Source organism: Zonotrichia leucophrys, chromosome 2, assembly GCF_028769735.1.
Source record: "Zonotrichia leucophrys gambelii isolate GWCS_2022_RI chromosome 2, RI_Zleu_2.0, whole genome shotgun sequence".
Lineage (NCBI taxonomy): Eukaryota > Metazoa > Chordata > Aves > Passeriformes > Passerellidae > Zonotrichia > Zonotrichia leucophrys.
Genome location: NC_088171.1, coordinates 83570132 through 83594085, shown reverse-complemented (window position 1 = coordinate 83594085; position 23954 = coordinate 83570132). Strand labels below are relative to the sequence as shown.

The window sequence follows — 23954 nt, the reverse complement described above, 5'->3', positions numbered from 1 at the left end:
TGGATGAGATGCCCTTGGGGTCCCATTCTGAGTTTTTCATGTTCAGGATGCTTGCCCAAGACACTGAAAATCTGGGAGTCCCTAAAATACCTAACAAAGGATATGATACTGACCTTAGAACAAAGGAATATTTCTCCTCTTTGCCACGCTCTCTTTAAAAACACAAAACAATTTACTTGTAATTTTTGTACTTGCAAAAGATGAAATGCAGCATGGAAACCTGCAGCATGGAAAATCTGCCCACAAAGAAAAGCATCATGTCTGTTCACCCAGAAAAAAACAACTCAGAAGTGAAATTATTCAATCTTTCCTTAAGTTCCTCTGTTGTTCACAATTAGTTTTAAGGTCATGATAAATCTATTATGACCAAAGGCAATAACTAATTAAAAAAATCAAATTACTAACAAAAAAACCCAATCAATTTTCTTGAATACCACAGTGCCTCTATTGACTACAGATCTCTATCACCACATTCCCTTTTTAAAATAAACACTTAGCTGTGCAAAAGTCCTGCTATGTTTCATACATAAAAAATAATAATAATTAAAAAATCTCCTGCCAAAGTAAGAGAACTGTGGTTTGATGAAAGCCACGCTGTCAGACTTAGAAAATCTCAATGATCTCATCAGTATAATGCGTGCTTAGCTCCTATGATGCTGGGAGGAAAGTTTTAGCATGGTGATGGATGACTTTGTTGAAGATGATTAAAACAATTTAATAAATCTGGGGCTGGTGCAGGACAGATTCAGGGAAGACAGAGACACATGCACCACACAGTTTGTGCCCATCTGCCTTGCAGGGTTATGGTCAGCAAGCAGATGCAGGCTGGGTGTGTGTAGAATATATGGCCACCACAGCTCTGCTTTCCATGCCTCCCACTCCCTAATTCTTCACTGGACAACCGTTTTGACCCTGGGTATGTTCTTCTCCTCCAAAGATAACAAGATAAATCAGACTACAATAAAAGCACTTCTTGCCTACCTCACTGTGGGGATAAAATCTTTTTCTAAAGTGTGTGTCTTTAATTCATCTTCTCCCATCTTTTTCGACTCCTTCTCTCTTTCTTCCTCTTAATCCTTCTCTCTCATTTTTAACTCATTCCCATACCTTCCATCTCCTTTCCTTAAATCACTGAAATGATATTTGAACTGAGATGCTGGCAGAATTAAAGACCAGCTTAGATGACCAAGAAATATCCACACCAGACGGGTGCACCAGGACAAATTTATCAGGAAAGGAAAAAATACCACTTTGTTTCATATCCCAGGCTTTTTCTGAGCTTTATTCCAAACAAATGAACAAAATGGTTTTTTGTTTAAATATTTCACATTTCAATGATGATATCAGAGAAAGTGCCCACATTTTCACTGCAACACCAGAAGAAAGGAGTTTACTCTCTTTACAACTCTGCATGTGTACAAGGACATAACAAGGGCTAGCACAATCTTGTTTGAAATTGTTCTAGACAGAGGTGGGGAAAAGAAAAAAAAGAAAGCAAGCTTTCCCTTCCTTATTTCATATTTTCAAATCTCCTCATATCAGCATGTTCTCCTCATATCAGTGTGGGTTTTTTATCCTTTTCTCATTCCTGTACACATAATCTTTATCACAGTTTGGCACAGCTTTGCTCTGTGCCTCTGCAAATAGGTATAGCTCATTCCAGTGGGAAAATGGCCAGTGACAGAATTGAAGCTGCAAACCTCATGGCTACAGACCTATCTCAATCCCACCAGCAATCTCTAAGCTGACAGAGAAAATACACAGACTGCACACTGGTTTCTGGTTAAACAAAGAAAATTGGATTTTTATCAGTTTCACTGTCACCTTCTACATAGCACTGTTTTGTCAAGAGCCACTAATGAAAGAGATTACCAGCAGATGAAGAATACAGTTTTTACTGAATTCATAGATTTATCTAAAACATTTTCCAGCTAGAATTATATTACATTCTTTTCAGAGCTAAAATAGGATTACAAAGCATGGAAATGAATGTCTTAAAATATATATCCATATTATTGCCTATGACTGAGAAGCTTCATTAATAAAGATGTCTCTACAGATTTCAGGTTTGTGCATAATCTTGATGAAGGCTTAAATAAAGTGACAGTACATGCCAGCAATCTGTATTCCTTTCAGCTGGCATTTTGAATGGATGTCCCAGGAAGGAACAGAGGGATTTAGTAGCTCATAGGCTAAGACATAACCCAAGAGTTAACATGCAATTTCCTTTTCCATCCATGTCTCATGTGCACATGACCAATGGCGTGGTACTTGGCCCACCAAAATCCTTCTCCAAACTAGTTCTGTGTGTTACAGAGGCACTGTGTGGCTGAACTGCACTGGAGACGGCTGGGATGACTACATACTGTGCTTGTGGAGGTCTTCACAAACACTTAAAATAGACAATGCTAGCTGTGAGACGATGCAGCTGGAGGACCTGGAGGTCTTTCTGAAACACCTACCTAATTGCTCAATGGTGCAAGAAAAAAGGAAGAAAATTCTGAAAAACTGAAGAGAAATTCTGAACCAACACACAGCTTTTAACTGAGACCAACAAAAGAATGTGTTAAAAAATCTAAGTTATGGGATGAAAACACAAATCCCAATAGCAGAGCAGTACAGCAAACTCTCCCCATTAAACTGGATAGGGAAACTCTTTTCCACAGTCACATATAAGGCTACCCCAGGCAAGGCAGCTCCCAGCACACACCTTCCCATGCATCCAAGGATTCAGAGCTGACTAAATAACGAGGTAACCACATCATTTCTTTGTGCACACAAACTGCAGGAAACTTGTGTGCCTCAAGCGTACTCACCAGATGGGATAATTAGGCTCAGACAGATCACTGACCTTCCTAATAAAAATAACCCAGAAATAGAGGTTGACTGAAGAAATCTGTGTCATGTTACCAAAGTCTTAAACAGTCCATGGAAAGCCATCTATACTGACTCACCCAGTACCTTGGTGTTCCTACAGGTGCATCTTGTGAGGGCACAAATAACTTGGTTTGGGGCATTCTGAAGTATTCCTTGAATTTTCTTTACAGAAAACAGGCAATGAGATTTCACTGCTGGGAACTACTCAGTTGTCCTTCTATGAAAATGATGTAAGCACATATATATGCATTTATGCTAAGCTATTCTCTCTATAATTATCACTGAAGCTGGTTTCTCACACTAAAACCATTTCGGAGAACTGAAGTCTTTCAAACATCACAAAATGCAAATGCCATTTAACCTTCCATAAATGGAAGGCTGGCACTCATTTAAATAACATAATTTTATCTGGAATTAGAAATGTAAATATTATCAAATAATCTGATGCTTGAAAATAAATTCATTACTTTATAGTTTCAAAGGCCATATGAGACGCCATGCTCTCCCTGAAATCAGGGAGGTTTCCATCCTTTCCCCATCAATTCTGTTTTTCCATCCTAGATGTGTATCACAAGCCATGTTGATGAATAACCACATTCACACAAGGCTACTCTGTTATTTTCCAGGCATTGTCACGTCATGCAATTCTCTTCCATGTCCTAAACCAGAAAGGATTAGACACAGTGCCAATTATTGCTAAGCACAATCTGCTACGAACAAAGCACACACCGCAATCCCAAAGACAAGCAACTCTGCAAGTTCACAGGCAGAAGATAACTGCAATTCCTCAAGAGGCTCCTCACTCCCATGGAGATTAGGCCTGGCTCAGTGAGCTGCAGCAACTGGCAGCATCTTTTCTTGTACATGCATGGCCTGACATTCTCAGGCAGCCAAAAATTTAATGTATCCAGAAGCTTTCTATGAACAGAGCCTACAAACACGTCCCCAACATAGACAGGCAGCTCCACTTGGCCAAGCACTGGATGCCCTGGCACAGATGGATCCATATTGCTATTTAAGACTTAGATCTATGTGATTTCCACAAGGAAAAACTAGGCATCAAGGGCTAGTCCTCATTTTATTAAAACACATATATTCCAAAAATCAAACTAACTAAATATTCTAATTCAACTCAGAGCAATACCCGCCTTTTACAAACAGGGCTTCTTTAGGTGGAGATTGAAGGGACCTACACTAAAGTTCAGAGGCAGGGCTTTGGTGAGACAGTTTTAGGCCTCTGATTCCACACAAGATGCACTCATACACATGGACACCACTTCCTATATATCCTTCTTTATAGGAGCAACCTGTGTAATGCAAAAAACAGTGAATCGCAACAGCATCCTGTCAATATCTGTACATTTAACTTCTGATCCCAACCCCTGACTGAAAATTATGTTAACAGCTATTCAATTCAAACTCTGCTAAAAAACTAACCCACACATTTGAAAAGGAACACAGATATTTAATTATAAAGTAGGCAGGTAAGCAGGGAGAGGAAAAGAGAAGATAGTAAGTCAAATAATCTTGTTACTTACCTCAAAAGCAGCAGTCACTCCATCATAACAAGAGATAACAAGAATGTATGAAATGAGTCAACCCAACTATTTAAGCTCCCTATTTTATTCATTTCATTCAAGTCCCACCTGTGTCACAACCACCCACAGCTCGAATCTACAGACAGTTCATGTGGTAAGAATAGATTCGATCTTAAAATTAATGCTGACCTCTAGTGACAACTGATGGGAATTTACCTTTCTATGGGCCTGCCCATTTGGGAATACATCTTTGGGCTTCTCTGTAATTACAGAGCTTGCTCCAACTCACAGCTACAGCCACTGCAAGGAATGTGCAGCCAAGGAGAAACCCTGAACTCACATTTATTACAGTGTCAGGTGAATTAAAGGTGATTCACCACAGTCTGTAGAAATGTTATGATTAAATCCAAACCTCTGATTTCACTTATTAAAAAGAGGAAGCGGCAACAAAATACAAACACTAGATTTTGAGCCTCACAACTGTAACAAATGCATTACAGAATCAGCTACACACAACTAATGACAGACAACTGCCCACATCTCCAGGGGGCAGAGCAAAATGTCATCTTTCATCTCTAGGACCATAATAACAACGCAACCTCTTGTCCTCTAGAACTCTACAGCAAAAGCAGCCCTGCAGCTTAAGCAATACTCCTGCAGCTTTCTCTGCAAAACAAGGGTGTGATGGGCCCCTGGGGGCAGGCATTTCCCCTGCACATCCATTGCAACATAGTCCAGATGGATGGGTACTCAGGTTACAGCAAGTCACCAACCTCCTGATCTCATGAAAGCAGGGAGGAAATGACAGCAGCCCCTTCCAGTGATGGAGCATCAACAACATCAGCATGATAAAAAATTATTCTTTATATCAAGTCTAAATCTATCTTCTAGTTTAAAACCATTACCCCTCGTCCTATCACAAGAGATCCAACCAAAAAGCTTGCCCCAGTGTCTGGGAGGCAAAGTAAAAGGGTGATGCCCGTGCACCACTGTAAGCAACTAGCTTGAGAGGGCTTCCAAAATGGGAAATGTTTCTATCAAGTATGGTGATTGATGACCCTTGTACCATGTGTTTGTGTGTATATACATATCTGTGTACACACACACAGACACACAAAGAATGTACTTAGCCAGGAGGCTGGAAATCTGCCAGCTGGACCTCAGACAGTGAGAACCACCTTTGGTGGTGATCCTAGCTTAGGGTAAATTTAAGTGGGTTTTTGTTATCTGAATCTATAATGTTCCCTTTTGCATTGTCCAGATGTTGTAACTCATGTATATATCATTTACATGGACATGACTGGCATCAGGGGGGATTTTCACATTCTGTCAACCATCCACCCCAGATATTTGTCTCTGGTAGAGTCCTCAAAACCAGAGTAGAGAAATCTTCTGCCATCCTAAAAGCTTGCTTAAAGGACAGTTAAAGTTTCCAGACTGTGCCTGCACTTAGCTGATAACACAGGAATTTTTATGGAAGCAGCTTCTGGTGCACAGCCACGGCCAGGTGACAGCACAGACAGCAGCACAGCCAGGGAGAGAGCCCCAGGGCCCTGAGGAAGCGTGCACCACAACAGAGCGTGGAGCCAAAGACTAATCAGTCAGACCTAGGCACAAACCCATGTATATCAAGATAATTGACTTGACTCTTCAGTCACTCTGACTGGAAAGAATCAGCTGTCACAACAAACTTAACTTCAGAAGACTGGAAATTAAACACTCAGCTGATGTGAAATTAAAAAGTCCACTCATACTGACAAATACATCACCTCATAATGAAGACTGCACAATGGTTAAAGCATCTCTGCTGAACAAGCTATGGGGAAGAAAATTCAAGGAAGTGTTTATATTTCAGCACCACAGACATATAAACTGTACACTTGACATACACCTGCTTGCCAGCAAGCCAGGCAGCCTTTGGCAGCAAACCTGGATCTCCCTTTCCCCAGCACTTGGACATGATGATTCTTCCAAGGTCTTAACAGCTTATCTAATCACAGCAAAACACAACAGTCATGTGGGAAGGAAAGCAAACCTTATTTAAACACACTGAAATCAAACTCCAGCTTGCAGGTTTAACGTCTAGGCTACAAAGTAGGTAAATGAAGCTTCCTCATGTACGCCAGCCACATGTAGCAGTGCTAAAGGATGTACATATATAATTAGACTTAATTATCTAAGAGAGTTGTCAGGGAAGAGTGGAGGGGAGAGAGAAAGAGGGGGCAGGGGCTTAATAATGGATACAGAATTACCTTTAAGTTGTCATAATCATCACCTAGCTTAGACATCAGCACAAAGTGGTCTTAATCATTCGCTCATGTTAGTGGCTGTCAAAGCTCCATCTAATCCATTCATTAACAAAATATCAGGTTAGCAACTGCTGTGGCCAGAAGATAATTAGTTTTCATTGTGGGGTGGCACATTCTGGATCACATTGATATAATAACTTCATAAACTGCTATAATTTATTTGCTTTTGAGCCCATTTTTTCCCATTAGTTCTTCAGCAGATTGTATTAAACACACAGTAACTATAAATACAGGGTCCTTTGACCAATCTCAAAAGTCTCAGCCTGGATAGTTATTACACAAGCAGTTCATGGGTGAGTTGCCTTTAGGTCATTCAAAGAAAGGCTGACAGAATAGCTGAGAGCAGACCATGCCACAAAGGCACCCTCATTAGGTCCCATCTTCATCAGCTGCAAGTACTGAGTAAGGTGCTACTGTGGCCCAGCACACAACACAAGGATTGTTCAATGGCTGGGCAGGAAAAGGACTCCTGCTGTTTTAACATCTCCTCATTAGCTCTGTGCTCTGCCTTCACAAGGAAGTACCCATCCAACATGGATTTGGCTGGGCTAAAGTCAAGATAGCCCAACTCTTTTTCTGCAAAGTAACTTAAAAACAAAAAAGGATGTTCAAAAAGGAAATTGTGAGATGTGGACAGTAGAAAACAATGCTATATTTCTGTTCAAGTGAAAATGAAAAGGTTTCTGGGAGGCTCTGCAGCATGCCACCCCAGCCAGTTTTATGGTAGCTAGGTTAAGGTATTTTATTCCTTCTGTCAAAGACATGATCTTTATTCTAATCCTAGGAAACTGTGTTTCAGCACTATCTTCTGCAGTGAGTTCATGGGTTAATTACATGGTGCTTTAAAGACATCATGTACAATGTCTTTCTGTTTTCTTGCTTCTCCCTTGACTTGTGAGCACAGGGAAGATTTTCACTGGTACTGTTCCTCTCCCCTGGTACCACACTTTATCACATGATTTTTAATTAATGTGCTATCACTACTAGAGGCCTCATCTGTTCTCACAGGGGAATATTCCGGGGAATTTCTTGCTGCTCTTCTCCGTACTTCTGCAACCTCTTCTTGCTGAGTGCTCAGCAAACATGGAAGATTATACAAAGCAGGTGGGAGGAACCAGTTTTCAAATAATAGTGTACTTCTAATACATGCAAGCTTTCTTAATAAACCCTGACAGATGCTTAAATACAATATTTCCCACTGATATGTAAATAAAACCACTTCGCAGAAATCTTAACAAAAGGTCATCAAAATACTCAAGCAATTTCTCTCACTCCTTAACACAGGGATTTGCTGAATTTCATTTACCACTGAGCTGCCTTGCTGTTTGGCTTCGTGAGATATTATTAATGGTCACTACTCCTACTAGTCCTACAGGACTTGTTATTTGTGTATCTTCCCCAAAGTTGTCCAGCTAAACCAGTGATCTCCCTTTTGAATTCAGAATGTTCGAGAAGGTATTAGCAGAAAGAAAAGGAATGGGAACCATTTTGGAGCACAACAAGCTACTTTTTCTGGAAAAAGCAATTAACATCACGCTTCAGTCAAACTACCTCTGAGAAGGGAAATAACACTACAAGTATTTTAAACACAGGAGGCCCAAATGCAATTGTTTGGACAGGGATCTTCTTTATTCAACGCTATTCACCAAATAGTATTTTGAATCCTGCTACAATGCACTGCTTGTTCTCTTCTTCTTGCCACTGTTCCATCTGATCAACTCCACTTGAAAAGAAAACAAAATTTAAAATTAAATAACATGTTGGGTAAGCACACAGTGAAGACATAGTTATCTTTTCCATGGGTAATAAAGAGTGTGTGACTTGCTACTCCCAAGTATTTCAAAGAAAGTTGGTCAGCAACCAGTGTGCAATAGTGAGAAGAAATGATGCAGGAGAAAAAGCACTTATTGCCTACAAGACCGTAAGGTAAGTAGAATTTATGCATGCGGTTCTTTAATGGGCCCCTATCCAAGAGCTAGCAGCACAGAAGTAACCAAACAGAGCTGAAGACTCAGCAAAAGAACAGGGCATTTAGGAGAAAGTGATGTTTACCAGTAGGAAGTCATTCCTCTAATGAAAATTTAACAAGCACTAGTGTAGGCAGAAAAAAAAAATTACTGTTTCCCTAAACGAAAATAGCAATCAAAGTTTTTGATTGCTTATCAGCTTTGAAATGCTAATCATTATGGTAAATGTGTTGGTGAAGGTAAGGAATTACTTAAAGTGTGCTATTTTCTTTTTTTAGTTTTTTTTTTTTTTTTAATCACTGCTGCTCTACAGCTGCACATGCTCAAGGAAACAAAACTGTATGGATAATTACCCCTATGGAAGCAATCTAAAGGTTCATGAAGTAAAAGCTCTTTCCACCTTAAAGATCAAGGCTTTAAATTAGGAAAGTACTTAAGTCTCTAGCTGACAAAGGTGTTTGACCTGCTGGGCAAAGGTAATCGCCAGGGACTTAATTCAGGACTCTCACAGCACACAACACAGGGAGGATCCCCACTGAAGTACTTTGAAACAGTCAGATGTTACCTTAGAGCAACAAGAAAAACAAGCACTGCAATTTTACAAATATTAATAAAAAATAAGATAAGCTTTTAGCCTTTTCCCTAAGAACTCCTCATTCCTTTTCCTTCAGCACCCTTTTTCAAACACTGGCAGAGGTGTCCCAGTTAGCCCCTTGTCAAGCTCATGTCAGGAAAGGAAACAAGTTTTCCTGTTGATCAGATCTTGACTTCATTTACCAATACAGTTCCATTAGGACTAGAAGAAAACTTCTGAGACTTCTGTCATGCCATGGTTAAGATCTTCAACACTCTCAAAAGAAAGAGGAGTTATGTTGAGTTAAGACAAACCTGGCATTAGCAAGCCTGCACTGTGTGGAAAGCTCACAGTTGCAAAGCTCACAATTGCAAAGCTCAACCACAGAAAAGCAAAGTGGTAAGGAAATAAAATCTAATGAAATCAGCTAATTCCCTGTTTCCGTCAACCTGTAAGTCACTTGGATCAATTCACATCTTTCTTAATGCCTAAATCTCAACCTTCTATGAAAAAATAAGCACAGAAAATTGCATTGCACTTAGAACTATAGCAGACTTTGATTATATCGTTAATCATCAGAGGGCAAGTGTTGTTATATGAGAGAGATATACCAACATACCACAGCACTTTAATATAAGCCTCCTTTTCTCCTCAAAGCCAAGCAAACTCTTGGATGCCTCATTGAACATAATGAAATACCAATGAAAAAAATGCAAAAGAACATAAAGCAAAATGAACAAGGTGTGTATCTTTCTTCATTGCTCCTTTTGATCGCATCACAAAATACTAATCAGCCCTGTAGACCTATTACTGTAGCACCCAGCTAGCTAACAGCTTCTATTTACAAACAGGATTATCTGCAGGAACACAGCTAAGAGCTCACATGGGCAGTACAGTGGCTCAGCTGACCCTGGATAATGAATTAACCTGTGGTAACTCAATCTGGGTTAAGACAGAGTTTCAGAATCTAAGAGCTCACAATTAAATCAAATAGTGTAGTGTTCTATTCATAGGGAATATTACCCCAAGGATGCTACATACAGCAAGATGCACACAAGTGTTTCAGACCTTGGAGGCCTACATGCCCCCCAAATGTTTGCCACAATTTCAGCTAGTGATATATACAAAAAAAAATAGATGCCTAATAGCAGAATGGGGGAGCAAAATTAGCAGTGGGAATATTTTCTCTAATGAAAAGCATATAAAGAAATACTGAATGTAGGAGACAAGGCAACTCCCTTAATGTTTGTTTTCTTTGAACAGCAAAGAACTAACACTGGGGGAAAGTGTATGGAGGAGGGGGAGCCTATAATGTGAGATCTGGGATCTATTTTTCTCTTTTTACATCTTACCTATCACCACGTGTGTGGAAATAAAACTGCAATACAAACTCAGAAAACTCTTATATGACAAACTTAAAAATACAAAACAAAAAAGCAAACAAAACCCCAAAGCAATCAATGACTTTATTTGGGGGAGCATGGGCTAGCTGTTCTGCTAGAAACCAAGCAAATGCCCAAATGTGGCTCAGTGTACCAGAGAAAGTGTCAGGAAACACAAATCAAGCAGGAGCACACTGTTTACTCCAATGCTCTGATGGGTACTGGCACAAAGGCACTTTCCTGTCTGGACCCTAACCAGCATCCAGAACTACACAGGATGGCAGATATGTGAAATTGCCATGACAAGCACTGTAAACTACATCAGATACATGAAAATCTCTAGAAAATGTTCTCCTCCATCCCAGGATTTCAGTGTCTGTTCTTTTTCTATCAGCACAGTAAGCATATTCATTTTTCTGGTCCTGAGGCTGACACAAAACACACTTTAAGAAGCCAGGCAGCTGTGACACATGGAAGTTCTGAGCACCATGGGGAACTTGCAGCTTGTTTCCCACACTCGCCTGGGATCACCGCCACTAAACAACAGTTTGGGGCATATCATTAGTGGCTTTAGCTTCAACTCACAGTAAAATGATAATCCCAGCAAGCAGATGTCACAAAAGTGGACTGATACAGTAGAATTTAGCTTTGATATATGACTTAAACCTGCAGTATCAAGTAAGAGGAAAAAAACCTGAATGCTTTTCAGGCTCACTGTAACGGCCTGTAACGGTAAAGAAAAAATATTGCAAAGTGAGTTCTGAAGATTTTATGGGATACACTGCTTTTATCGTTTAATAGGCTCTTCTACATCCTTCTACTTAAGTATAAAGTACCACATTAAATTCCAAGGTTAGTATAATTTCTGATTGTCCTCATGTATCTGAGCAAAATGATGGGATATTATATACTCAGGGGAGTTACAGCTGCCTCTTGACAGCAGAACTGCCAACTGAGAGCATTCTGGTCTCAGGAAGGGAAAAAAATGCACACAATATTTATTCGCAATAAATACATACAGACTATGTAGACTGATTTATCCTTGTAACTGATCTAGGCTCAGTATTTGGATACTAGTGCCGTATGTTCAGACAGAACCTTTTCATGGTCTGATGGGTTTCTATACTTAGGAAAACATGTATACCCTGGAAGTCAACACAACTTGTACACTAAATAAACACCCTTAGAGGCAGAAATAACACACCTACCACTCCTTAGCCAGCTGAACACGAGCGATGCCAACAATGGATCCTATGTCCACGTGCACATGGATGTGAGCTGTAAACAACAAGGCCTCGGTGGTTTTGGCATAAGGTTTTGCTCAGCCCACTTTGCAGTGCTGATCCACGTGCATTTAAACAGCTTTGGATCTAAAATATGGCACAAGAATAAAATTCTGTGATTTCTGCACAGGAAACTTTCTGGATGGCCTATGCAGCCACCAACTTTCCTGCAGGAGAGGTGAAATGAGTTTAAAGGAACTCCTTGAATTAACACAATACAGACCAAACCTCCTCTCAACTTCATCAGCAGCAGAAACCGAGCATAAAAACTACTGCAACTAGTTTACCAACTTCACCTACCAGATTCGGAAGCCACTTTAAACACCCAACGCAGACTAAAAGAAGCAACACTTGTTTTCAATACATGGCTGCCAAAATATCTGCTACAGTTTTTCAACCTACCTGCATAATCTCTAGGCAATTTTAATCAGATATAGCTGTTCATGCAATTTAAATAGTGTTTTTCTCCCTGAAACATTCATTCCCCCAGAACATTAATATTTCTTGGTTAGGAGTCCCATATTATAAATCGTTTTGTGAAATACACTCTATTGAAGTGGAGAGTCCATGCAGAAGTTTTGCTAAGCGACTAATGCACACAGAAACATGGAGCAAATGTAACCCTGCATACACAAGCATTCAAGTCCCTCAAGTTAGAAGGGAACAAATCACATTGGTGCATACTGTCTGGGTGGAACTGGGATTAGTTTAAAATTATTTCTTGTTCATTAGGTTATTACTTTTTAACAAACATCCCATTAAATGGTGCTACTTGGACACCAGCATTATGATACTTTCTTCATTGCTGAGATTAAGGCATTTATAGTCAAGGTCATATCATATTTTATTTAAACACACTGCAGAAGGACATTAAATTTTACAGGTCAGATTCACCATGGTCCGTCCTTGAGCAAAGCTGGGGCTGCAGGGCAGAGCAAGCAGCCAGCTCACGTGAGAGCTGCCAAGGTGCAACTTCCCTTCATGGGTCCAGAATAAACATCCTCCTCTTTCTTATGGCCAGACAGGTCTCTCAGGCCAATGCAGCCTTTCTCCACCTGGATCTCAGAGGGATGACATCAGTACTGCATCAACCAGCACCATTGTTTAACAGACCTGAGTCCTGAGGGGAGACAAAGCCCTGTTTTACCAACAGTAGCAAAAGGAGACAACAGCTCTTCCAGCCATTACCAGGGTTTTGCTGCCTTGAGAGCTCCTTCTCTCAGATGGAAGTCTCCACTTGCCATTCAGAAGCACTTTTAAGTCACCTTAGGCCTAAACACTGCAATTGTATGGAAAGGTACTAAAGTTTCAGTGAGTCAGTCTCAGCACAGGGATACAAAACCATCACCACACACCCTCCCCAGCCACAGCACATTACACCTGCACCTCACTAGCAGCCATCATGTCAACCAAATGATGCATGTATTTCACCCATAACTATGAACACAAAAATCAAATTAGGTCCTGAAATGACCTAAGGCACCTGAAAGGACTGCAATCAGTGAAGTCTCCCTATTGCACAGCCAGTAAGAATAAACATCTCCTGCAAATGTTACAGCCCTGAGAACACACTTGACCCTCCAGGCATCAATGTTTTCATTTTTGACTGTACAGCTATGAGCCTTTGCCAAAAGGAGAAGCTCAGCTCTCCCTGCTGTAGACAGAGAAACAACACTGACACACAGATAGATGAATGCTAGGAGGGCAACAGGATCCACTTCATTTTATCTGGGGCAATCTTTCAGCCATATAATGAAATAAAAATCTCTTGGGGACCTTAGATCAAAATGTTTTTTGGTCTAGCAACAACAATTCCCCCTCAGGCTCCACGTAGGTTATGGGTTTAATCTCATCTTCCTGCAAGCACACCATCAGGAGCAGGGCCACCCTTGACTCCATCAGCTGCTCCTTGGCTGCAGGCTTAGGCCAAGCAGAACTCAGTTGTGTATGTCTACTAGGGCTCAAATGCTGGGAATGCAAGTGGAACACACAACCAAGGTAATCTAGAGAAAGATAATTCACTACCAGTGTTACCCCCCCACCCCCCACCCCAAATGCATCAGTGACAAGCACCCAGACTTTTCCCAATGGAAGAGTGACTGTATGCCCTTGATCTTTACCCTTAACTCTGCACAAACTGTAGAAATTTCTGTACCTGAATCTAAGGTTATTGATATCACTGTGAACAGAGATGTCTTCCACAAAAGTAACCACAATGCTAATACTGTATAGCAGGATGGAGGTCTGAACTGGGTACCTGTTACTTAATGTAACTTTCTGAAGTCAGATTTAACTTTCTGGATTTTTTTCTTATGGCCGGTGCTGATGGTTACCAAAAGCATAAAGCTTAACATGTAATCCACATGAGAAGGAAGCCTCTCCTCCATCCCTCACACTGTCCTCACACTGTTTCCTTTCAGGGCATTTATATAGGATAAACACAAAACAGCTCCCTCAGTTGCAGTGACTTGAGACACAGAAAGCAGGAAAATCCAAAGATCTCAGTGAGGTGTTATCATTTTTCTCTTCTATATACTACTTTTCAGAGCAAATGTTCTTTTAAAGCACTCCCTGTCCCTGCCTATGAAGAAGAAGATACTATCTTCAGCTATGGAAGTATCCAGGTTTCTTTTTGAAAGTCAGGATGTGATATAGAATATTATTAAATACTATACATACAACTACTCTTTAATTCCACAAGTCTTCCATTCACCACTGCTTGCACCCAAAGCAAGTCTGTAGCTCCACATGTGCAGTTGTGTAAGCCCAATGTGCAGTTACACATCCACCCCTCCTTGTAAGGGCTGCCAGCAAATTTGTGAAAATAGAGATGCCAACTACATACCTGCCTTCCTACAAGAGAAAAGGCACAGGGTCTCACACCTGTCAAGATATTGAATTCATTAATTTCTAATAATCACAGGCTTTCACTGGATGTCCTCCATACTTCTTAATTGGGCATTTGTGTATGTTCTTAATAGTGACAGAGGCAGTCACTCAGCTCTCACTGTTGGGTCACTGCCAGCAATCTTCCACCAGGCAAGCTGGGAAGGTGTTGTATGTTAAGAAGTGGCAGGAAAGGCAGGGAAATCAGTTTGACTGTGTGCATTTTCAACACATCAGTGCTAGGAAATGTAAAGGATCCATATGCTAGTAAAGCATATACCAGTGCTAGTAAAGTAGAGAATCCAAACTTCACCTCCCACCCCTTCTTGCTCACTGCACATCGTGATGGCAGTTACCTCACTTGGATGCTTTCTATGGCTCCACATTTCCCACCATTCAGGTTAAAGGCTTAGCTCCCTGCACATTACCCCGAGCTCTTTTGTGTCACTAACACGATGGCATTGATGTCATCGCTGTAACAATCAACCCTGAAGCACAACACAATGATTGTTTCTCCAACCCACATTCACACCACATTTGTTCCACCAGGCTTGAAAATGAGAGGATGAGGCAGGCTAGGCTTTCCTGCTCAGTAGGTTTTTGCTCCAATCTAATTAAAAACATTGAGCAATTCACTGAAGTTCCTAGAGAACTGCATGTGTACCACACTTTAAGCTTGAGTGCATTCTTTTTTTAAATACACTCCCCAAATGGAGGGGTTTCCTCAGAAGTTTCTTTGTGATATTATACTGAAACTGCTGATCCAGAAAAGCTGAGCTGCTTCTGAGCTATCTTGGTCTTCTTGTTATTGCTAATGGTTTTCTTCTTCATCTGAAAGCTAACAAGGAAAGCCACTGCTGGTTCTCTGACATGCAGAGAAGTGACAGTACAGCTGACTAGAAACAGGCAGCTGTGGTCACCTTGGTCTGAAACTGGGTCAGAGATGCCAGCCCACAGTTATATGGGAGAAATACTCATGTAATATTGGGGATTCAGAGGCTGAGGACAAGATCATCCTTTTTTTGCTGGTAGAACTCAGGTAATACAGCTTTACCAGCTCTGAAAAGGCAGCTTCCTCACAACAAAAGGCATCTTTCATGTACAGCTCTCAGTAACTTTTGCTCATTTCTGGGAAAAGTGTCAGGGAACCTGTGTGAACAGCCAAGCCAAACCCTGCACTGCTACACTACCTTAATCCAAAAGAGAGCCATCAATGGGAGATTGCCACTACTGTGCATTATGTTGCTGCTTGTGGGAGAATGTGTGCTGATGGAAGGCCAGCCCAGCTCCAAACACTGTTAAGATCACTGGACAAGTTCAGAGAGAACGACTACAGAGTCTAAACGTATTCTGCTTGTAACTCCATCCCTGATACTGAAAACAGACCTTGTGCCAGCTGAAGTCACTTTGACCTGGGGAACTGCAGCAGATCATGTCATGCACAATATCAGCGACATTCTTGCCATCAAACAAGTGCCAAAGGATCCTTCAGACCAGCTAGCTATGACATCACCAGCTTCCAAACTCAGACTTTTTCAGGAACCGTCCCTAAATGCCTTGGAGTCCTCATCTCCAAAAAGAAGAGTGCCCTTAAGCTGTACTGCCGAGAATAAATTCCTTCAGGGTTGTAACAACCAATTAAGGGAAATGAAGCAATTACTTTTATATCCATACAAATGAAACTCCTCCAATGCAATTAACAATCTCTTATCATCTACTGTTGAATTTGTTGAAACCATATGCTGTACGCTGTCTCCTCCCCCAACTTTCCCACAATTTTAAGCAGTTTGTTTTAGCAAATGTAATGAAACCTACCTATTCAAGAGAAATAATAGATGTGTGAACATTATCTGAGTATTTTTAAATGTCCTTTTTAATTTTAAATATAATTTCATTTGAGATTTTGCAGCTTTCATTTCTATTAATAAATTATCATTCCTTCTTTATAAGTGATGAGCCAGTATGTCATGTAATTTCTTTCGTCTAAATAGACTAAGACTTTGATCTAATACAAGCTCTTGCTGGGAGTAGAGAGACTTTCTGTCTAATTTAGTTACAAAAAAATATTCAATTAAACTTGGGAGTTTAATTCGTTTAGTTATGAAAATTAGGTGAACTCAATAAGGTTTGATTTGCCTTAAGGAAAGAAAAAAAAAAGAATGAAAGAAAGAAGAAGAATATCTGAAAGGGAAACAAATATGAATGGAGAACAAAAGCAGCTTTTCCTGCTCATGTTGAAAGGTGGATAATATGAAGAGTCTGAGAACCGTTTTGTTACCTAGATAAAGCACAACCACAATGAGTTCATGCAAATAACATAGCCAAGAGATACACCAACAGCTGGTATTAACATCCATGTAGGTGATAACTGAGTCCACCACAATCAAGAGAGGTCTGATTCTTCACAACAGGATTACACCATCCACACACACCTCCATCTCCATTCAAGGAAAAAGACAAGTATCTGACTCATGTTTCAAAAGCAGAACACGGCACCATGGATGTCTCTGGCAGAGGAGCTTTGCAGGCAGCACTCACCATTTTTGCAGATGGGGCAGCACTGGTCAGGCTCGTACACGGGATCCACGCACTCGGTCTGGGGACAGGCTGACACCGTGCACAGCACCTCGCCATTGGCCTCGCAGCGACACCTCTCGCACGGAGAAACCTGGAACACAAACCCAGGCACCTTCAGCTTCGCTGCTCAATGCTCTCCTGGAGCGTGCAGTGCTCCCCTCTCATCTGCAATGTTCTTTCCTACACATCTTTCTCCCGCTCCACTCTAAAACAAATGGGTTTTGTGGCCTAAATAATGCAGAGAGCAAGACTGGGCTCCTGCAATGTTTTAGAAGCACAGCTGGAAAAGGTTCCAAAACAAAACAGGTTCTTGTCTGAACCTACACACCAAATGGGAAAGTCAGAGGGATGTTGAAAACAACAACAGTCAAGACTTTTAATACAAATTAAACAAAAATTACCTCACTGAACTTCTAATGAACTTCCTGAAAATTAAGTTCATAATCTAGTTTAGTTCTATTAGAGGTTCAAAAAGAATTTGGAGGAAAAAAAACGTATTTTAAGAAGAAAAGTTTTGCTAAATGAAGTTTGAAAATTCTTTTAACAGAAATCCTTACTGTAATTTTTTCAGGTTTGAAAGTATTTTGGTAGCAGAAAGTTAACATTTTATTGAAAATTGTATTTTTCAAAGAGAAGTCAAGAAAAATCCCCATCCTTTTGAATTCAGGTATTTTCCATAGGTTAATTGGTTTTGGACAATTCTTCTAATATTTGTAACTTTCTGAAAGAAAGTTGAAATTCAAAGAAAGGGGTGAAGGAAAATACAGGTAATCCTTTATACCTAGCAAAATGTTACTGAGTATGAAGAATGCTTACAGAAGAGGAATACCATGAAATAGTTACTTGAAAGACCTACTTCAAAAAAATTAATTCCCAACAAAAGAGTAGCAAGACTCTCTTTAGTAAAAAATGGACTTTGAAATGTCTGCATCTGCCACATGTACAATTCCAGCTGTCCTCCTCACCATTCCTGACCAGGCATATCTCACCTGCATTGCTGATATCCTCATACCACACAAGATGGAGGGAAGCAAGGGTGTAAAGAGCAATAAATGCTATACTGTAAATCTCATTGCTGCACTCCAAAAAACCACATGGGTACCCATGATGATGAAAATGCAGCTGAACGTTATTATTAGTGAGCCTCTAAATCTAAAATCTGTGCAGATTACTGATTTACTTAAGGAGGACATTGTTCTTTTTATGGAATGTTTTTCATTCCAGATTCCAGCTGATGCAGACAATCCCTCATTTCACTTCTCCAATAAGAGAAGAAAAAACGAAAATCTAAAGAAGAAAATAATTATTCGCATTGAAGAATCACCCAGATGTCTAACTTGCAGATCATCTGCTTCTTTTCCCTATTTTTTGGGCAGCCTACCACATTTTTTCCTCAAATCCATTCTCTGCTTGCTTGCCTCTCACATCCTTCTCACTTCCAAAGTTCAAACATGCTGATGCTTGCAAAGCATCATCTCCAACTAAATGCTCATTCATGCTTTGCTACTTCCCTTCCCACCTGCCAAGGCTGTTATTCGCTTATGCACTCAGATATCGCTCACGCCCTTCCCTCTGCTTAGAAAGCCTAAATAGGGTCTCCTGCTGTGTTGCTTTCTGCTTTTATTACTATTATTTATTTCAGGTTTCCTTTGCCGGCTACTCACTTTGCATTTTCTCTTTGCTTTACACTCTACCAACGACAACACCACGCATATGTTTAGGAAATCCCACACAGAGGCTGACAGTCCAGTGCAGAACATCTTTATTGCAGACTTTGGGACAGCTTTGTCCTGTAATTGTTTTTAAACAATCACATTCACTTCCAGAGGCGGAGTGTCAGAACATGAGGAGGTTTCTGATCCAATGCTCAGAGTTGAAAGGCTCAGGTATTTCAAGTAATCACTTGAACCACATGTGAAGTTTTGAGTGTCAGCAAACCCGAACTCCTAAGTATTAAGTCAATAAGAAGAATCCCTCCTTCTAGAGTTATACCTAGAAACAACACTTACTAAATTATAAAAACATGGCTTTTAAGGAGGATTGATTTTTAAAATATTATTTTTAATATATAAATTTTATACAATATAATAATCCTACAATAACAATCCTACTTGAAAAAATACCAGCACTCAGTTCCAAAGATCAGGATGAACAAGGCAAATGTATAGCTTTAAATCAAATTTTACACTTTTTGCCATGACTTGGAAAAGATGCAAATTTGCCACTTATCAAAGCTGAATGAGATCAGTAGTTACTGCAACAGGCATTCATTAGTCCAGGACACTGCTTAGTAGCTGTGCCATTCAATATTGGAAGTGGCGTAAAAACTAGAGTATCTGATGACAATCAGGAAACAAGGCAAGATGTTATTCCTAAAATCTCTCCTCTGTAAAATTTAAGCATATTCTAATTATATAGGTTTACTAGATTTCCAAATTTGACAAAGGCTGAAATTCTCAGAAAAATAAGTCATGTACTATTGGTTGAGAAACAAAACTGATGTAATTCTTATCATAATGATGATCCATGATACACATTTCTGGCCTATACAGCACACACACCTGAAGACTACATCTTTTGTGAACAGAGTGCACTGTTAATGTGATACTATGAAGACACTTCTAGAGTAACAGATCATAGAATTTCAGGGGAATACTTACAGTAGACTCTTGGTAAGTACTGTCATCTGTACAATCCACCAACCTGAGTAATGGCAGTGGGAAGGAGGGTATCCACGAGGTTATGTCTACAAAGCTCTTTTCAGGCATGCAAGTAAACCACAGTGGCTGCTAAAATGGTATCAGTGTCAGCCATTGTCTGTTCATCCTTGGACTAAACAACAGCACATTGCTTTTTACTGATCATCAGGATACAGCAGGAACTGTAGAAACCCCCCACTTTCTGCACCTTAATGGCAGCTTAGTACTTGGAGACAATTATCACTTGAGAGAGAGAGACAATAAGACAGTCCCTGTATGTAACAACAGCTAAATAAATCAGAATGAAAAGCCACATTTGGTCCTTCATTTCCCCTCCATACTCATGCAGTGCAAGCACATTCCCTGCAGTGCAGTTCCCAGTGGCAGTCATTGCAAGGAGTATCCCTCTTGTTCCTGTGGGGAATGACCAGCCCAGCAGCACTCACACTCAGCACTTCTGACATAACCAGGCTGGACTGGAAATAATATCAATCTCTCTCTGACAATTAATGATACCACATCTCCATGGTCTACAGATGAAGCTGTTAACTCTGTAGCAACAGCAGCAGCAGTTCTGGCTATGAAAAAACTGCAGGAAGACAACAAGAGGCAGCAGAAGTCTTGTGTATTCACCAGGCAGCCATAAAACCTGTAGAAAATAGACTACAGATGGCAAAAAACCCCTAGCTCTTTAGAGTTGTTTAAAGGGAAGTTTATGAGCAGAGGTATAGGAGTTGCAGGCACTGTAAAAGAGCAAATGCACTATTGTGCAAACTGCTTGTAAGCTGCTACATTTTCCACTGGTAGGGTGTGAAGAAGACTGTAGCTTAGTAAGGGTAGTAGGTCTATCCAGAAGCTTAATGTAAATTGTCATAATTAAGAAGCAACAAAAATTTGTAGTCCAAAGTTATTTGAGCTTCCCCTACCAAATGTCCAACTTTATTACAAACCAAATAGACATCAAAACAAAACCAACAAAAAGCTGGATTAATAACAGATATACAATCTACATTTGGTCCCTTAAGCCTTGAAAACACCTAAATTTAAAAAAAAAGAAAACCAGTCTTAATCCCAAATTTATTTTCTTTTGTGCTGAAATTTTTAGTAATATTTTCTTGCCACTGACATAACCCAGGAGAACATGAATGGGGTTACACTGATAATAATAAACATATCAGCCATGCTTTTACTCCTCTGTGCCTTCAAAATACCACTGATCTTTCAAAACTCATTTGAGTTTGTTGACTTCCAGATTTCCAAGTAACTTACTCACAAAACAAATACCACTTGTGGTAGCAAGGAAATTCTAAAAGACACAAAGCAACAGGTTTCAAAATTACAGGTCTTTTCCAAAACATTGCACTTCTGAAGATAATTCCTCATTCTCGTAAGACTTTATACATCAGCCTTCATTTTCAAATTTTACTTGGAAGATTTGGACCACGTGCTTTAGAAATCTTCAGCTTCAGAGCAGAACTTTAATACCCATTGCATTTCACCAAATAAAGATTTTGCTACTAGTTCCACTAATATGGACGTTGTGATCACACTGCTATTCTGCACCACAGTACCCACAGGTGACCAGAGTGGTGCTGATGGAAACATCTTTATGAGACTCCATCCTTTCCCTATACTCAAGTTGTGTGTTGTGCTGACATCCACATCCTTTTTGAAAACACAAAAATGCATGCATACATGCACACGCAAGCAAAGCCTGAAGGATGGACTGCAAATCAAAGAAGAAACATGTGAAACGTCAAATCCCCTGTCACACTCAGCTTCTGGCTCCAGTCAGGGCAATTCTTTGCCATGCCAAGCCGTATAGGAATTTTATGTAAGTAGACTCACAAACTTGCATGCATAATTAGACATCTATACATAAATGTTTGTTCAAAAAAATGTCACTTAAATGTTAGGAGGTCACCTTTTTCTTCCTTCAATCATGTCTGGTACTCTTTGCCACAAATATAGGGGCAGATGCAGAGAAAAATCACATCACTATCCATTTATAGCTCCTTCCCTGATCTTAATCAAGAGATTGCATGTTAGTAACCTAACACCATCAAGTTTAAACTCTCAAAATCACCTTTGAAACTGTTGCTTGCATTTTGCAATTGCTTCCACTAAGCAGCAGCAACCTGACTACATCTGCACCTTGTGTTGCCAGACAACTCCACTGATTGCAGTGGCCTGGGCAAACAGCTGCACTTACAGCTTGTGCTCACAATATTGGAACCAGCACTGAATCTCAACTAAAAAACAAGGTTCTCACATAGGAAAATAATCAGGCTGCAGTTCCACTGCCTAATTGCATCAATAGCTTTCCTTGCTTGTACTGAGCAGACATCCCTTCTCACTTGTTTCCAAAGCCAGGTAAAACAAAGCAGTAATGTTTCATTAGAGGAAGATATGAAGCCAAGGGCTAAAAGCTGAATGGAGTTAAAAAGAAAGCTGAAAACCAAATTCTTTTCAGGACATTTCTATAAATGTCACTGTTCAACACTATTTTTACCAAGGCTGTCAATCATATTCAAATGTACCAGGGAACACTGAGGTTCTACACTTACCACACATTTAACACAGTATTTTAGGCTTGCTTTACAGCCATTACTACAACACCTCTACAGAAAAAGGCTAAGAAATGGAAATCCGTAGAAGAGGGTGAATGAAAAGCAGGGAGAAGCCTTTAAAACACAAACCTATGGAGAAGGTGTGGAGAAGCTTCATCTTTTGGCCACTCCTCAAGAATTAAGTTTGCTGGGAAAGAAAGGATCTCAAAAGCCATCTCTGAAAAGGTCACACCAACTAGCTGCTGTTAAGGCAGCTGCTCCCTCTGAAACAGAAAACTTCACCCTGAAGTTGAATGTAATCTTTGAGGATTACATGGAAATAGGGAGGATGATACAATGTTTTCTGCCATACATTGCAATTCACCAGTGCTCTGCAGATTATTGCCAAAGGAGAGCAAATGACAATACTCTTTATTATTATGGAGAAAGTAGCTCAGCTTTGTTATTTATTTTCCCTTAAACTGAAGAACATAGAAAGATATTATGAACAAAAGCTACGTTTTCAGGAATGTGCAAATACCAGAGAGCAAAGGTGACAACTTACTTTCAGCCTTCAAAAATTCACTTTCTATTTCTCCACCCTGAGAGGGGCTCAGCTTCCAGAACCTTGAATTATATTTCATACTCCCCTCAATATATTCAGCATGAAATTCTCCAGTGTATTCAGAAATGGGTTTTGGAACAGCCCTGTATCTAACAGTCACTCACAGGAAATTTCACAAGCCAATCTAAGAGCCTGCTCACAGGTCTCAACCACAATAAAACACTAAATGGAAAAAGACAAGGTAAACAACCAGAAAACTGGCCCCAACTGCAAAACTTTTGAGTGCACTGTAACATCCTGCATTTTCAATGATATCAACCTTGTACAGTAATGCTAAAAAGACCACAGCCTGAAAGGATTTCCCTGAACATGAAGCTTTTCGAGTCCTTTCTTTAGGTATCACTGCAATCAAGACTGCAAACTATGCTGTTATTAAAAAGAAGACCTATAGTAATTCACAGAAAGCAAACATTAGGCAATATTGGCAGCACTACCTAAGCAGTTAATAAGGAAAAAGAAATGACTGTTAAAAAAGAAGGGATCATCACAAACTGATTACTAGAAATAGAGGTCAGCCCACAAAATCCTGCTTGATCCCTGCAAGGCAGAAGTTTAACAGTTAATAGTTAAATAAGGAAACAGATGTACTGCTGAAAATTTTCACAAAATCCATAACACCACTGAGCAGCACCCTTCCAAGTAGCATTTTTTATTGTAAATACCAAAGGAATTAATAAAGATCAGCACC

General features: G+C 40.0%; 1 protein-coding gene across 5 annotated transcripts in view; it reads right to left on the bottom strand.

Moving 5' to 3' along the window:
• Positions 1–23954, bottom strand: part of VWC2 (von Willebrand factor C domain containing 2) — a 55550-nt gene that overhangs the window by 29343 nt on the left and 2253 nt on the right. For 3 of the 5 annotated variants that reach the window (XM_064705555.1, XM_064705553.1, XM_064705554.1), the window contains exon 3: positions 17355–17484. In XM_064705555.1, the coding sequence (XP_064561625.1) occupies positions 17355–17484 (130 nt within the window). Of the gene's footprint in view, positions 1–8340; positions 8448–12991; positions 13051–17354; positions 17485–23954 lie in introns of those variants that run through there. The other 2 variants (XM_064705556.1, XM_064705557.1) reach the window with 2 other exon arrangements.